General features: G+C 42.4%; 1 protein-coding gene across 1 annotated transcript in view; it reads right to left on the bottom strand.

Moving 5' to 3' along the window:
• Nucleotides 1-5,347: 5,347 nt before the first annotated feature.
• Nucleotides 5,348-16,748, bottom strand: part of LOC6550625 (netrin-B) — a 57,101-nt gene continuing 45,700 nt past the window's right edge. Inside the window, exons 3-8 of the mRNA XM_001978128.3 lie at nt 10,647-10,835; nt 9,954-10,103; nt 9,751-9,870; nt 9,623-9,688; nt 9,304-9,535; nt 5,348-9,089 (exon numbers count right to left, since the gene is read on the bottom strand). Of these exons, the coding sequence (XP_001978164.2) occupies nt 8,948-9,089; nt 9,304-9,535; nt 9,623-9,688; nt 9,751-9,870; nt 9,954-10,103; nt 10,647-10,835 (899 nt within the window). The 3' untranslated portion in view covers nt 5,348-8,947. The remainder of the gene's footprint in view (nt 9,090-9,303; nt 9,536-9,622; nt 9,689-9,750; nt 9,871-9,953; nt 10,104-10,646; nt 10,836-16,748) is intronic.

The following is a 16,748-nucleotide window of genomic DNA, read 5'->3' as shown; positions in this document are numbered from 1 at the left end:
TAAGTGTGGCTGCTGCTGTGTGTGTTTCTGTGTGTGTGTATTCCCTTAACACGCATCATGACGCCCAGACAAAAAGCGAACAACTTCTTTTCGCTCCGCACTTAGCCCCATCCCTTTTGGCCAAGAGCAACAGCAGCCCAGGACGGCGAAGCGTGGGGAAAATGAAAAGTCTATAAAAAGTTTACTTTTTAATACTTCTCGCATTTATATGTAATAAAAATCTTGTAAAATACGCCTTTTCTGCACTCCACAATGCGCCCCATGTGAATGCCATCAGTGGGACTCTGCGGTGCTCCAAGCCCCACTTTCTCCAGCTCAACTCCTCGTCCACATCAACTGAAACTCGAACTCCAACTCCAACTCGAACTCCAAACCCAAACACGTTTAGGGTTCAGTGCAAAATTCTGTTTTACTTGACTGGCGTCTCCACGGCCTCCGGCAATTTGCAACTATGGAGCAGTTGGGCTTGTCTTCACCCAGGAGCGAACTTCATCCAAAAAGGGTGTCCTCGAGATGTTTTGGCTAGAATTTGTAGAATTAGACTGATTTTGGCCAGACAAGCAATTAAAAACCACTAAAAATACATTTTATCACGTAACAGTACTTATTAAGCTGTTATTTGTTGTTACCAATTGTTATAAATGCTGCAATATTTCGAGGGTAACTACTCGTTTTCTTCAAGTGTTTCGGGTGCTGTGTCAACTTTTGTGTTATATTTGCTGCAACAGCAAGTGGCGGCACTTGAAATCCAAGCGGCGTAATTCCAGCAGACGACCGGCCAGGCAAAAATGCTTCTTAGCCGGGCTAAGCAGTTCCTAGGGGGCCAAATGGAAAAGTCTTTGAGCGTTTTCGAGGGTCTGCTGCACGAGTGTGTGGGTTTGGGTGGTTGGTTGTTGGTTGGTTGGTTGTTGGTTGGTTGGTGTAACAAAAACAACAATGTTAGGGAAAAAGGTTTAATGCGGCCTAAGTTACCACTCGCCGTCTTTGGGGGAGCGCCCACCGCCGGAAGTGAAGGGAAGGGGCTGAGATGCTGCGGAGCAACGACGTCGTCAATCGGCATTTGGCATTTGGCATTTCCAGCCATGGCAACGTCGACGGAGGCCGATGAGGCTGTGCAGCAGGCCACAAAATCCCAGTTGCCTGCCTCCACTGATTGGCCAACTAATCCCCGTATATCTGTGCTTGCGCAGGGTGGCGAATTTGGGTGCCCTTCTCGCAGAGCTTCTGTACTTCGCCCCTTCAGTTTAATAGAGTCCCGAAAAGCTTTGCCAAATGAGCATTTTTCAATTTTTCACTTTAATCAAATTAAAATTCATTCGTTGCGCTTATGAAGCGTGCAAGCGCGCGGGAGAGTGGCTGCTTTTGGGTGGTTTGGGTGGTTTGGGTGGGGTCTGTCTGCCACACTCAGACGCCGCTTTGTCCTTGCACATTGCCAAGGCAACCAGACCGTCCCGGCCTATGGACCATGGCAAAGCCCCGGTCCTTGCCCACCAGCCCAACGAAGTTTTAGCGGCTTTTTTAGGCATGATACCTTTGCAGCAGGGGAGAGTATTGATTTCGAATCCGAGCGGATTATTATTTTTCCAGTCCGACTGACCCTGTCCCCTCATTCAATTATTCAGTCGTTATATGATACCTCAGGGCCAGCCAGCGTTTTTGGACTTCAAAATAAAACAATCAGTGAGATAGCATTTTCGGCTATGGGCTTAATTATGAACGTCTAACAACTTTCCCTTAATGGGGACTTGCTGAACATGTCACACTCTTAAAAATCACACTTTTAAAAAGTTTGGACACAAATGATGTGACTTGAAACTTGGGCTCTCCCCAGTTGATTCTCAATTCTTCTTTTATAGCAAGCAAAGTGTTTGTCAAGCTCTAATATATAATGCATTAGGAAATTAAACTAATTTAATATGTCCAATAAAAGCACGTTGTTGTAGCCTTGAGGAGGATGTTCAACCTGTTGAAAGCAGCTTACCTTCCCAGCTACGTGATCCCACGGTATCTCCAGGGTCGAGCCAAGTCCGCAGACGTGCTGCGCCACTTACAACTCGGCGCATTTTTTCTTTGTCGAGTTTGCCAGGGCAGAAACTTTGTCCGACGCCTTGCAATGCGGTCTTCTTGCCACCGCCCATCGAAGTCCTCTCCACTGCCCCAAAAGTCCTTGTTGCCGAACTGGAAGCGCTGCAAGGCATTTTCCGGGATGCCACAGGAGCAGTGGATGTTGTACATTTCGGGCACGATTTCGGATGCAGCGGAATCGGAGGCAGCAGTGGCAGCCACCCCGGGCCGTGAAATTTGATAAATATGCGTATTAGTTTCAGTTGCCGCTCACAGGACTCGCAGGACTCACAGGACTCGGTGGACCACAGGACCAGAGTTCTGGCGATGATAGCAGCACTCAAATAAAACTAAGAAACAGCCCCCGGGCGGAAATTTTACTTAAATTGCGCTTTAAATTAATTTTGCCTGGCAAAGACAAGTGGCAAGGTCTCCCTGCTGCGGTGCCCCAAAACGTATGCAACACTATGCCGCATGAACTTCCCGGCGGCAAAAAGTGCGCTTGGTGCTGAAAGTCGAATGCTGCACGAGTGTGCTGCTTGCCTGGCACAATAAACTGCTTATGCAAATGCAAAATCAATAGCAACTTTCCCACACCACCCACTCCAAATGGATGAGGAGTAGGGCCATCCTAATAAGTGCCGGAAGCAGAAGATCCAGATGGGCCCCGCCTTCCAAAGGAGGCGAAGCGACTCTATTGCCTTCAGCAAAGTGTGGGGATCGTGGTGGGTACCTCCTGTGATTCCATTAGCCTGATGTTGCCAAAGGTTATCAGTAGTTGATTCAATATTTTTATGAATTCGATTTAAGTCGTTACAGCTTTGGAAAAGTATTCAGTTTGCGGCTGCTCTTTAATATGGAAGAAAACACTATACAACTACACTAAACTTGCTCAAGAATATAAGGGAAATGGGTATATGTAACAGGCAGAAGGAAAACTTTCCGACCATATAAAGTATGTATATTCTTGAACAGGATCTGTCCGTCCATCTGTCCGTATGAACGAATCGATCTCAGGAACGACAAAAGCTAGCATGTTTAGATTAGGAATGCAGCTTCCAGAGACAAATACTCAAAAATAGACGTAGAAATTCAAAAAACTAAAAAATGTCCCAAATCTGAAGATTTAAACTCCATAACTCAACTTATCTTATTCGGATTTTGAAGTGGCATACCTCTAAATGTTTTTGGCGCAATTCTCTAAAAATCTGCATTCAAATTTAGAAATTTATTTTTTTTTTCAATTTTTGTCTTTTTTCTGATGTAATTATGTTGTTGAAATTCAAAAAACTAAAAAATGCCACAAAGCTGAAGTTCTAAGCTCCATAACTCAACTTCTCTTAATCGGATTTTGAAGTGGAATACCTCTAAATGTTTCTGAGGCAATTCTCTAAAAATCTGCATTCAAATTTAGAAATTTATTTTTTTTTTTAAATTTTTGTCTTTTTTCTGATGTAATTATGTTGTTGAAATTCAAAAAACTAAAAAATGCCACAAAGCTGAAGTTCTAAGCTCCATAACTCAACTTCTCTTAATCGGATTTTGAAGTGGAATACCTCTAAATGTTTCTGAGGCAATTCTCTAAAAATCTGCATTCAAATTTAGAAATTTATTTTTTTTTTCAATTTTTGTCTTTTTTCTGATGTAATTATGTTGTTGAAATTGAAAAAAAGTAAAAAATGCCACAAAGCTGAAGTTCTGAGCTCCACAACTCAACTTATCTTAATCTTTAGAAATGTTTAATATTTTTCATTTATTTCTACCGATATTGCAGAAAATGTCGAAATTTCTCGTGTGCACTTCCAATAACTGTGTAACGGGTATCTGATAGTCGGAGAACTCGACTATAGCATTTTCTCCTGTTTTGTTGTATTAACAGAATTCTTACCGTGTTGATATATACCACACAATATCTAAATGTCCCATTTAAAAGACCATATTTAGTTTTGATTCCGTTATTAGTTTTATTATTATTATTAGCAATCTGTCCACTTAATTCGATTAAACTTTCATGCTCGTTTTGCTTTGTTTTCGGGTTTTTTACTTTTTCAAGTACACATAAATGATATATATATAACTTGGATTTTCCTCCATCTTCTTGCCTTTGATATATTTTTTCTTTGCCACAAAAATTGCATACTTTATGTATTATGATTAATCATATTTTAATATTTATTTATATATATAGTGTATATATATATATTATATAATTATATAATATATAAGAGTAAATATATAATTATATAATATATTTATATATGTATATATTATATAAGTACCAACTACAATACTTTAATATCAGACAATGTGAATTTCTCCTGCTGTCTTCTGCTGCTTTTTCGTGTGTGTGGGTGTGTAAGTGGGTGTTTGTGCAATTTATGATTCAACATAATAATTGGCAGTAATCGAAATTGTGATCAATTTATCAATATATATCTATATATATAGTTCTATTTGCCTTAGCGTTTCTCTTCGTCACTCGTTACGTTTTTTGAGTATTTACAAAAAATCTAAGAAAAAAAATGTTTGTGTTTCCTTTTTGATTATATTTATGTATTAAATGTATGTATGCGTTTGTATTTCTTTTTTTTTAGCTTACCATATGAATAATTCGTTCTGGACACACACGCTTGATATTCATATAAGTCTGACAAAAAAAAAACATTATTCCATAATTAATTGTGTTTATTTGTGTGGTCGAGGGATATGTGATTAGTAGGCCATGCTTAATGCATATGCAAACCAAAAGGGAAGTGATCTACAAGTAAGTCCATTGGATCGTCAAAACTTTCCAGTTCGGGTTCCATATAACATATAAATACATTTAGCTCTCTTGCTGCCCCTCCTCATTATCGATTATCGATTTTCGATTTTCGCTTTTGCTTTAAATATATTCCGTTTAGGCGTATTAATTTATAATTAAGATTAGGAAAAAAAGGTGTGTAAATAAATAAACGGCTTGACATATCAACTAATGACTAATTTGGTTATGTTTGCATCTCTCTCATTAAGTACTTTCATTCGTTCTTTCGAAGAAACTTTCATTTTGTTTTTCAATTAGCGGAAACGGAAGTCAATTTGTCAGCTTGGGGCTGTTGTTCTTGTGGTACGAATAGTGTTTTTGTCGGTGATGTTTGGTGGGCATTTCAATAAATGTTGTGTAATTTTATTTATTTGTATATATTCTTTTTTTTTTGACCAAATGCTAGTTAACAGTTACGAGCCACCACCACAACCCTTCCTTTTTGAGCCTCTCGGTGAAGAGTTTTATTTTTATTTTTTCCTTTATCCACTCAACTGTCGCTGTGTCAATTTATATGCTAATGGGCCTGCATTCTATTTAAAATACATATGCGACAACACGCCTGCTGCCACGCCTCCGCCCCATTGCGAGTTAAATGAACGACAAAAATGGCAAAAATGAAAATGAAAATAAAAATAACCAGCGGCGAAAAGAACCCAATTTATTTAAATCTATATAAATGTTTTATATCTCTGTGCGTACCCGTACATTATATAAATTAATATGTTTTTGTTCTTTCATTTTGAGGGCCGCACGCCCACGCATCCCACTGGCCACGCCCCCTCCCACTACCATCTGGAGAACACCGGTGGAAAATTCAGTTAACGCAAAATCTCATTTAAATATGCATGAAGGCATGAAGCCGGCCGCAGTCGACGAGACCGAAGCCACAATTGAATTTCTCGTTTCATTTTCTCACTTTTTGTATTTTGTTGTATCACTTCCTCCTTTTTTAGCCTTTATTTTAATGTTATTTGGGGAGCTGCAGGTGGAAGGGGTTCATCCAAGTCATTGGGGGTTGCTCAAAAATTGCTAAAAATGCTACTTTCACACGTTGATGCCTCGCCTAGTGAAATTTTTGGCGATTTGTGAATTTTGTACGCTGTTTGAACTTTTAATTCCAAGTCAATAAATATTATTGATTACAATGTAAACGTTCTTTGTGTCCAGTCCCTTTGAACTGTGAATATTCGCATTTCGCGCGGTATCATCTGCATAAAAATGTGCTTAAATGTGCACAGTTGACAATTTTGCATTTATTTGCCCCAGGACAAGATTTTCCGTGCGCGGTGGCCACACGTGGCTCCATGACTCATACGCCGCGTTGGCCAGCGGGAAGCAGTAACTGTAACAGTGGCAGCAAGAGAAACAGAAACAGAAACACATCCACATCCAGCTGCCAGAAGCCAGAGCAGAGCTAATTATGCGTCCCTGGGCGAGGAGTGAATGCGAACACAAATCTCGGCTTAAATGCCGCAGCATGTTAACTGTCCAGCGCTGGACTGTCCCTGCATATGTTGCCCCCATTTTGATTTATCATACATCATGGTCACGGTCGGACCTGAATAATATGTGAATGGCTCTGGCGGTTGGATGTCCAAATACATGGGCGAATGTGGATGTAGCCATGGAGGGAAAACAGCCAAATTGGACGGCCACAAAGACCCAGAGAGTAGGTGTCGTGCCAGCCGTCGAACTGAACGAAAAAGATCTCGACTCTTGGATGGCTGGCAGCATATAAACACGAAAATAAATTCATTAAAACATTTATCAAGTTCGACACTTGACTGTCATATATCATGTTACATTTCTGAGCCCGAAACATGTTTAATCCGCAGCAACATCGAAAAAATGTAACTGCAATTGGGGGGCATGCATGTCGCTTGATGCAGCCCACGAAGTTCATTTGTTCGGTACACGGACAGAAATGGCGACTAAGTAAATGTATTAAATTTCATTTTTCACATTTTATGGATCTCATTCTACAATCTTCAATTAGACATCAATATTCAGTTTATATCTTAAATTGTTGCAGCTTGTGAGGTGTTTTTCTGTTTGTTTCTGCTGTTCAATTTGTGTTTGTGCGTCGTGTTGTCTGCCGCTTTGTTGCTTTTGCCTGATGCCTATCGACTGGTACAGTGTATACCTGGTACAACAAACGTTCACGTTTGCACTCTAAGGAAAGTCGTTGAAAAGAGAGATTTTATTATGCCAATTAGAGGCAGCGAACTAAGAATCGCGTACGCATGAAAACTATACGAGTATTTCCGTCATGGGCTGTGCTCACTGTACCGAGAGGCTGCCCGGGATGAGTGTCCAGTGTTCAAGCGTGGCCTACACATGCTCCAAAAACAAGTTACCACCGGCGCCCCGATCCCTTAACACCTCCAATCTCGCTCTTAACGCCTTCGATTTTTGTTTCCGACACATATAGATGTACATATATGTATATATAGCTGTATTTGGAACCGAACGAGTTGGAACTGATGCGCTCACAATTTGCATGCATAATTCAAATGGGAAATTAAATTCAAATAAATGCATTTTAAATGCGTGCTTTGCCGCTGTTTGCTGCCTTGATTTTTTTATTAATGCATCCATCAACAAATTGGTATGCAAAAGCGCGTGAAAAATCAACTAGCAGATTGTCAATAAACATGTGCATAATTATCGGCCAAAACTGTTTGCATAAATTCTTGAGAGGCGTTTTTCTGCCCGACATGAAATGCAGGAAAACCAGAAACGATGCCAATTGAAACTCGAAACCTGCATTTAAATACCCTTGCAGCTTCAGTTCACAAATATTTGTCATAAATTGTTAGGAAACACTGCGTTTTTCAATCGCAATGGTTTTGCATAAGTTGTGCAAATATATCTCAAAGAAACAGACAGATGGACAAAACACAAATGTTCTTTGCCAGAGTAAAATAAATATGTGCACACGAAAACTGCTGGACTGGTAAACAAATTGTAAATATTTGAATAGAAATTTGGCACATTTGAAAATTGAATCAATTTTCGGTTGGATGATAGAGCGCAGAATTGTGAGGGGTATTCAAAACATGAAAGTTAAAACATATTTAATTAGGGCCCTTTGAATATATTGACATTGAAAGCTGAGACAATGATGCCTAATTTCTGATACTAATTTTAATGACAATGATTACTAATTTCTGTCTTCGATTTTCCATCATAAAAGATTTGAATTGCTTGCCAGCGATTAGTGTAAAAATAAATTCATGTGATTTAATTTCGAGTTTTCAATTTGCAGTTCCACATGCTCATTTTTATTAATTTAAAATCAAGTAAATGTCTGGAGAAAAGTTATGTTTCATTTGTAAAATACTGAAAAGGTGTAATAAATTTTAAATTCAGAACGGCTATTCTCGAACTTTTTAGTCTTTTGCAAGCTTGTGGAGATTTAAAGGAATGAAAGTGTATTTTAACCCATAGAATTTGATTTAAATAATGTTTTGGCCGAGTTGCCCTGGTGTGGACGCTTTTTGCCAGGTGGTCGAGAGCCGTGTTGATGGTTTATGACTGCACTTATGTGTCGACGCGACCTGTTTGTCCATCATCCCCCATCCGGCTGCGTTGCCCATTCATTGGCCACCCAAAAATGCAGTTTGTTTGCTTCTCTAGAATCGCGACACGCGATGTTATTTTCAATTTATAACTGTTTTTTATGGCCAGCACATAACCGTTATGGCCACGCCCACCCATTGGCACGTAACTGTAATTAGCATTTGGTATTTCATAAAAGGGCGTGGAGAATACGATGTACGTTGTGTTTTCGCTTGTTGCCCAATTGTTGGATGGCCTGTTTGTTTGCTGATGTTGTGTAAAGCGCTTTATAGACTAGAGACCGCCCGGAAGGAGATTATCTGGGTAGAATTTGGGAGATTATATGTTATAGACATATAGACGGGCTATGGGAAATCGCCAGTGCTGATTAATTTATAGCGTGATGCCGAAGAAGGTCAGAAACTTGAGTAAACTGTACAATTTATACAAAAACCGATACCTAGCCAAGTGTGTGAAATTGAAATCCGCTCTGACATATTCCGTTTCCGGTTCGATTCAACTGCATTTGCGTGCCCGCCGCTGGAAGCGCTTCATGCGGAGCGACCACTCGTCCTTCCATTCGAGGACCACCGAGCTGGGTCCGATGGCCAAGTAACCAGGCGCCGCCTCCGAGTCACGTCCAAGGATGAGATACGATCTGAAGAGTGGGAAATCCAAGAAACACGGCGTGTTAGATGTTGCCCAAGGCCTACAATCCCTAAGGCTACGTACTCATGCCAACTTCTCTTCTTGAATCAAAATGTTAGCAGCGGATTTTCGTTAACATCACTTATGTTGTTGGCATGAGTAATGAGCCATCAGCCCATTGATAACCCACTTATTTACACCATAGGTTTTTGGGTAATACTCACTTGTTGAGCTTTATTTTTGGACACTGGCACTCGATGCTCTTGCGCGGCACCAGCAGCATCATGTTGCCCCTTCCGAGCAGGGAGCTCGTGGTGCCCGACATGGGATTCCGCTTGAAGATCGTCTGGATGTTGATCTCGTACTTGTAGATCTCGTTCTGCCGCTCTATGGAGAACTTCTCCGTGCTGATGTCCTGGGAGGCGCGATCGTGGCCAATCACCTTGGCCAATATAGCTGAAAGCCAAATAGTAATGGGAAATTGTGCAGATGATGAAGAGGAATTGCTTTCTTTCACGAGGTATGCTTTGATATCGAACTCACCATAATCTTCCATGCAAAACTTGTTGAGATTGAGCTTCTTGGGACTCGCCTTGCACTTGCCGCAGTCTGTGGATAAGTAATTCATATATTTCCGCCAAGCGGCCGCGATTTTCCCTCAGTGTACTCACACTTCTTCATCTCCTCCACCTGCGAGCCACCGCCATCCTTGTAGTCACCAGTGCCACCGCCTCCGCCTCCGCCGCCGCCAGCACTCTCGGCCTGAATCATGTTCGCATTGGTGGGCACCTCTGTTAATTTTAATGAGAAAAGCAGGGGATTAGAAACCATGGCTTCCAGGGACCCAAGGCGATCTCGATTTCTTGCTACTCACTGATGCAGGGTGCCACGTGGGAGCGGGTCTGCTGGTAGCCCCGGGCACATCGGTTGCACGTTAGTCCGGTGACGCCCTCCTTGCAGGGACACTGGCCACTCAGGTGATTGCACGTCTTGCCCGTCGAGCCCACTGGATGGCAATCGCAACCTGCGAAGGGGGAGGTATGTCATCCTCATTAGAGCGCATCCCCAATCACCCAATCACCCAACCATCCATCCATCTATCCAGCCATCCAACTATCTACGCCACACAGCTGTCTGTCTTTCCATCCGTCTGGCAGACAGCTTATGGGACCACTGATTGATGACAGCTTATTATCAATAAAGCGGGGAACTGGGGAATTCCCTGACAGGTCGGACATTTAGTGACAGGAGCAGAAATGTAGCATGCCCACTACAGGGGATAAGAATGTATTACAAATACCCGTGTGCGGGTCAAACTAATTAAATCCGCGATGGGTGAACTTCGACCGTTTCAGGTGGCTTGAATGTAACTAGCTGCAAGTCGAGCACTGCACTTGAGTGCACACTTCGGATTAACTTGAAACGGGCATACCCCAGAGTGCCAACTATGTTCATATGGATGCTTATAACTGGCCACCTCATTGCGTTGTCTCTCATTCAATCAGCAGAAGACAGTAGACAGTGGACAGAAGACAGTGGACAGCAGACAAGAGAAAGCTGAACTCACGCTTGCAGACTTTGCGATGATTTGGCGGCTTGGTGGCATCCCGATAATATCCCTCGCGGCAGTAGTGGCAGTATCTTCCGGTAGTATCGTGCTGGCAGTTGTAGCACACTCCGCCCGAAACCCGGCCAGATAGTTTGTACAGCTCCAGGTTGAAGCGGCAGCGACGGGCGTGTCCGTTGCACTGGCACACTGAAAGCAGACAGAGAAAAATGCGTTAAAAATGGATTTAAATAAATCATATTAAAAATAAATTACAAAGCTACTCAACTGTCTGAAGAAAGATTTTTTTTTTTTTCTTTTTTTTTCTTTTTTTTCTTTTTTTTTCTTTTTTTTCTTTTTTTTCCCCCTTTTTTTTCTTCTTTTTTTTTTTTTTCTTTTTTTTTTCTTACAGCTTTAGTGAGACGTACGGGGAAACCCCTTTGTGTCCTATAACTATAGTCTAGTTAGCTTTATCAATTTAACAACATTTTAACAATAACGAAACAATCACAGATAACAAATAATTTAAGAGTCAGAAAGTGATGTATTTTTTGTTTGCATCCACTGTAAGCGAGCCACCTCTTCCCACATTATCGCTGCCATTTTCCAACTGAAACCGAACGACACCACGAAAAGCTGCAACAACTGGCCACCGCAAGCAGTTTGGTCCGTTGGTTACACATAGTTGGACCGAATTACCGTCATGACCTAACGAGCTTAACCCGCTCCTATTTTGTTATTATCCAGGATAACACCATCGGGTGTTCCGAGGAGAGCTAATCATTTAATGGCGTACGGTTGTGTGTCGTTTCTCCTTCTGCTGGACGATGGGATGCTGGATGGGATGGGATGGGATGGATCCGGACCGGATCCGTAGATTTCATAAATAATTAATAATGATGGGAAACTGTTACGTGCTCTATTTTTCGGACAGGTGCGGGGGCAGCTGGGTGGCTGCCCCTTGTGCCTTACTCCCTGTCTTGGCTATGATTGATTATGGTTGTTGTTGTGGGCGCTGATGCTGTATTGTAGCTGCCTTGATTGATGAAAAAAATGGGCGGAAAGGGTGGGCGCCTGCCCTTTGTGTCTATGTTTTTAATGCTCTTACTTGCCGCTGCTCCTTATCGATTTTCCAGACTGACCAACCGCCCACTTGGCGCAACGTAAATGTTCATTTAATTAGTCGGAAAATATCATAAAATAATTTTTGCTGCTAATTGGCAGCACTTGACTTCAATTTATGGCGTTCCTGTGTCCAGAGCCTCTGAGTTTCTTTCGATTACATTCCACCCACTCTCTGCATTTTGGGCAGGGGCACTAAGGGTGATTTACACACAAACGCAGACACACACGTGTCTTCTTTGAACACATCACACAGTTGCGGCCAACATCTTAGATATACCTGCTTCAAATGGTAATTTACTTAGGTTGCAGGGAACAAGATGTACTTGCAGCACAATTCCAGATACTCGCCACTATTTTTGCGACCCCATCTGTGCTTATATAAATGTATGTACTGGGATGGGCGCCCTTCGGCATTGGAGACCGGGGATGGGCACTTGGTGATTGCCTTTGGTGACTGGTGCGACTATTGTGATTGCTGTTGCCTCATATTTTTCATATCTTATGTCTGCATCATCGACGAAGGATGAAGGCTGACAACAAAGGAGCTGCCTGGGAGGAAGACAACGCGGCTGGCCGTTCGCTTATTTGGCAAATAATAACAACAGCAGCAACAATGGACTCATGGAGCCACCCGGAATCCCCGCCAGCCTCATGGGAATACTTATCGAAGGACCTTATCCCGGCAGCAGGCACACGACATGTGCCCCATCCCGAACCCACCACATTGTCATCATCGTCGCCAGTGCACAATTTAAAATGGATTTTATTCTCACTCGTCACTCGACTTCTGCGGGGTCAAGGCCGTGGTATGGCCGAAAAGGGGGCGGTTTTGTGTGCAGAAATGGGGATAATGCCGCAAAAAGTGTATTATATTAGTTGGTGACGGATCACAGATGCTTGTCTAACTTCCAAGCTAATGTAATGCGGTTTGATACATTAAAGCGCTGCTTCAAGTTTAGTATTTATGACTGCAACCTGGGACAGCTCTATTATTATGCAGCCCACTGTTTGCTCATAAGGAGCATTCCCTGTTCCTTGTGCATCCTCAGCCAGAGCTTCCTTTCCATTGTCACGGCTGCTGCGTCAATATGAATCTTATTACGAGCTTTATTTCTTCTCGTTTGCCCATATCGCATTTAATGATGATAATAATGATATTGACCGCCAACGAACGTCCACTTTATACCCCAGCCAAATGGTCTTCGTGGCAGCTTCCTATTGTCGCATTGCCATTGACACGCATTGTAATTGAGTTGATATGGCGGAACGATAAGCTGCCTTCAACGAGGCGAGTCCCGCAAAAATTCCACGGCTGTCGAGCGGCACAGAGCCCACATAAATTTCCGGGCAGACAATTAGAAGAACCAAAAAAAAATCTCCAAAAAAAAAGCCCCAAACAAAAAACCAAGCACAAATATTCGAAGCAGCCGCCGATTAGCCAAAGTAGCACATAAATTGTCAGTGGCCTCTGGTTTTGGGAAAACTGTGAAAATCGAACATCGGGATTTACTCAAGCATGGCCAACGCTGCAGTCGATCGCGATCGGCTTAATTGGCCAACAATAAAACGCATTTTACGCGAATTTACTTCACAGTTCATTTGCTGCGTGTTCTGGCCCCATTTTCCGCTCCCTCCTCCCATTTTCCGGCTAGGAAACTGCACTGCGATTACTGGGCCAGGCGGCCAGTGAAACTTGCACATGTTGGCCAAGAATTCTCCACGCTTGCCGATACTTTTGATATACGTTTGGGTCGAGGCAAAGACCCAGACCCATCGGGTCTAGGCAGAGAAAAATTTGCAGACGGTCGAGAAAAGAAAAGTTCATAATTTAGCTGCGATTTTAATTAAAAGCCAAACACTGCGACGGGGAGGAAAATGCGACAGGGAAAACGAACGGAAAAGTGGCCAGGCACATGCAAGGCCAACAAAAGTGCGAAAACAGCAACGTGCTCCGCAGATAAAGGAAAATAAAGGAAAACATGTGAAAATCATTTTGCACCCAGTACGCCCGAGGTGGGGTAGCTGCTAGAGGGTATCCGCTAGATGGTACATGTTATTGGGCACGCGGTATGGGGTACGGGGTATGGGTCCGGGTATGATGAGGCCCGGCGCCGACAGATAAGCCGGGACCGGACTGGTCCATTGCCCGTTCATAAGTCGACGAGTCTGGGAGTTATGTGCCCGTTTGCTGTAAAGCGGCACAAAAATTATGGGCGAAAACCAAACAGGCCCCAATTGCGGAGGAGAGTACGAGAGTTTGGCGGGGCGTGCGGGGGATTTTCGCCAGACCATACCATCTATAAACTGGCTACAAAATGTCTAAATTTTTCCCATACGAAAGGAGAAAAGTGGGAGGTACTGACAGCAGAGAAAACGAACAAGTAATGCACAAAACAGTAAAAGAAAAATAGAACTCGACGGGAAAAGAATCGAAAAGTCAGACTGTGGGGAAGTAACGCGATATGATATGATCTTGAGTACTTGTACTCGCATTCGAGCTGCAAGAGGCGCCAGACTGTATCTGTATCTGTATCTGTATCTGCGTCTGCATGTGTATACGTTTTTGTATCTGCCGAAGAATGGAGGAATTCTCCGGGGAACAATGTTGCCGAAAGTGAGCGAATGGAAATGAGGCAAGCACGTTCCCATAAATCATAAAGAAGGAATTTACGACAATAGTCGGATTCAGATAGTGCAGATAGGGTAAATAGTAAATTGCAGCCATAAAGCACATAATGAAGCTTAATAGTGAGAAAAACTGTTAACGACTCCATAAGTTTTCCCCAATTTAATAGTAGCTCTCATCAACATAAGCTGACAATGCGCCACCGTAATCCTTTCAAGAATGAGCTTCATGCCACAAGTTGCATTCCAGATTTGGCAGACTCTTCGCCAAAACCATGAGTTTATTGGTCCAAATATGGAATGTCATGCCTCGCTGAGCTCGCAATTAAGGCGCTAATCGAACTGGATTCCATTTTTTGCAAAAAAAAGAAGAAATATTTGCAAATTTGGCCAAAAGTACTAGGGCATTGGTAATTAGTTGCCTAATGCTGCTATTCTACCAAATTCCATTGTGGTTGTACTGCTCATAACTTGAATTATATTTTACTTTGCCCGCCATGTTAATGTGTCTGCATCAGCACATTCATTGAAATAAATTTGCCTTCTCGAAAATATCCAAACGAAAATATCCCATCTATCTACACTCACGAATAAAGCAGCGAAAATTTGCTTTGCCTCACAAAGAGTTGTTTGCAGGCATTGTCCTTGATTTTTCGTACAGGACCTGCTAAATTGCTGTGAGTTTTTCCCGGCAGCTTTGTGTAATTTTCTCGCCCGTTGACAAGAAAATGTGGCCCGTTTTCACTTTCATTTCATGGGCTCGTCGCACGTTCCTCTTTGGTTATATTATTTTTATTGTTATTTTTACGTTCTGGCTGCGTTATTTGCTTGGCGACGATTTGTGTGTTTTAGAATTCGGTGTGATTTGAATTTTCAATGGGATGCCCATTTCCGAACAGAGGCCGAATTTGGCTAAATGTGTGTGTTGTAAAAACGAGGGGACGAAAAAAGAAAAGCAAGTGAAGCATGAAGGCAGCGAGACAGTCTGTTTTTCCCCAGCTGATTTCCCGCCGCTTTTCCCGCTTGCCAATGATTTCAAAAATGCTGCCACGCATAATTTTATTTATTTTTCAATTTTTCCGCCCTGCTACTAAGCACTTTGCTTGCTTTTCGGCTAAGTCTGTTATGATATCCACCAGAATGCGTTGACAGTTTTTTTTGAGTTTACACCTTTTTCACTCAACGAAATTCTGCGAAATTTGGCTTGCCAAAATATTCGACGCCTGAATGGCAACTGACTTTTAAATTTAGCCCGTGAGTGCGTTTTCCGCACTTTGGCTTTTCCTCGCTATTTCGGGTGGTCTATTTTCTTCTAATGAGACATAAAACTTGATTGTTCGCTAAAAGGCGATTGTGTGCCAAATGTAATTATATTAGTACACAGAAAAGAAAAGTGTGTTTTAGGCACAGGAAGTAAAGGTAATACCCACACTCCTGTTAAAACACAAAGAAAACTTTGTTGCTCACAACCAATTCATTTCCAGCTTCAACTACAGAAGAGTGGAAGGAGTAAAGTTGAAGGAAAACCCGATTTTCACTCACTAATTTCCTTGCGAATGTGCATAAGTATGCGCGAAACGCCCTCTTTTGCTCCATTGGAAAATCGGGAAAAGCGGAAAAGCGATGCTCCCACCGAATGTGACTGGCGAAATTGGCTTTTGCCTGCAGAAAATTATTTATGGCCAAGTGGGCGGGGTGGCATTAAAGCTGTTGTTGCAATCGACACCCCCACAAAAAGCTGGCAACCGATGGTTGACAACTGGCTCGATGATGATGCTGCCAATGATCATCAGCGCGATGACGCCAACACGCAATTTGGCAAACAAATTACGCCAAAAATGTGCATTGGGAAACAGAAAACAGCAAACAGCAAATTGCCGGCCCAAAATCGTAGCCAAATCGACACGCCACCCTACCATTTCCACCACACCGTCTTGCACTTCGCAGAAAAATCCCATTTTCCAATGCCAGGCCAAGAAAAAATAGAAAAAGCCATGGGCGTTGATAATTGAATTGAAAACTTTTGCCTCGCACTCATTTCGATGGTTGGTAATAGGAGAAAATCGCGCCACTACTCCATAATTCGAGGGATTGTGCAACTTTAAGGTCTCTGCAGTTTAAGACGGCTAAAATTGTAAATGGCAAATGGAAAACTGAAACTGGGACGGGCAGAGCCAAATGAACGAGGAAAACTATTTGAACGCGGCAAAAACTCATAATAATAAAAGGTATAAATCAGATTTAGCCTTCTTCAACTCTTGGTAGGGTGCTTTTGGCCACTTTAACGAAGCTGAGATACTTGATTGGCCAGTTTTCCGTGGAACTCAAGCTGCGTCGAGGTGCTAGGAAATGGTTCTTTATGGTTTCTGGGTA

The sequence above is a fragment of the Drosophila erecta genome, unplaced genomic scaffold (assembly GCF_003286155.1).
Source record: "Drosophila erecta strain 14021-0224.00,06,07 unplaced genomic scaffold, DereRS2 tig00000126-arrow-pilon, whole genome shotgun sequence".
Lineage (NCBI taxonomy): Eukaryota > Metazoa > Arthropoda > Insecta > Diptera > Drosophilidae > Drosophila > Drosophila erecta.
The sequence above is the reverse complement of the archived record's forward strand: the minus strand, read 5'-3'. Positions and strand labels throughout refer to the sequence as shown.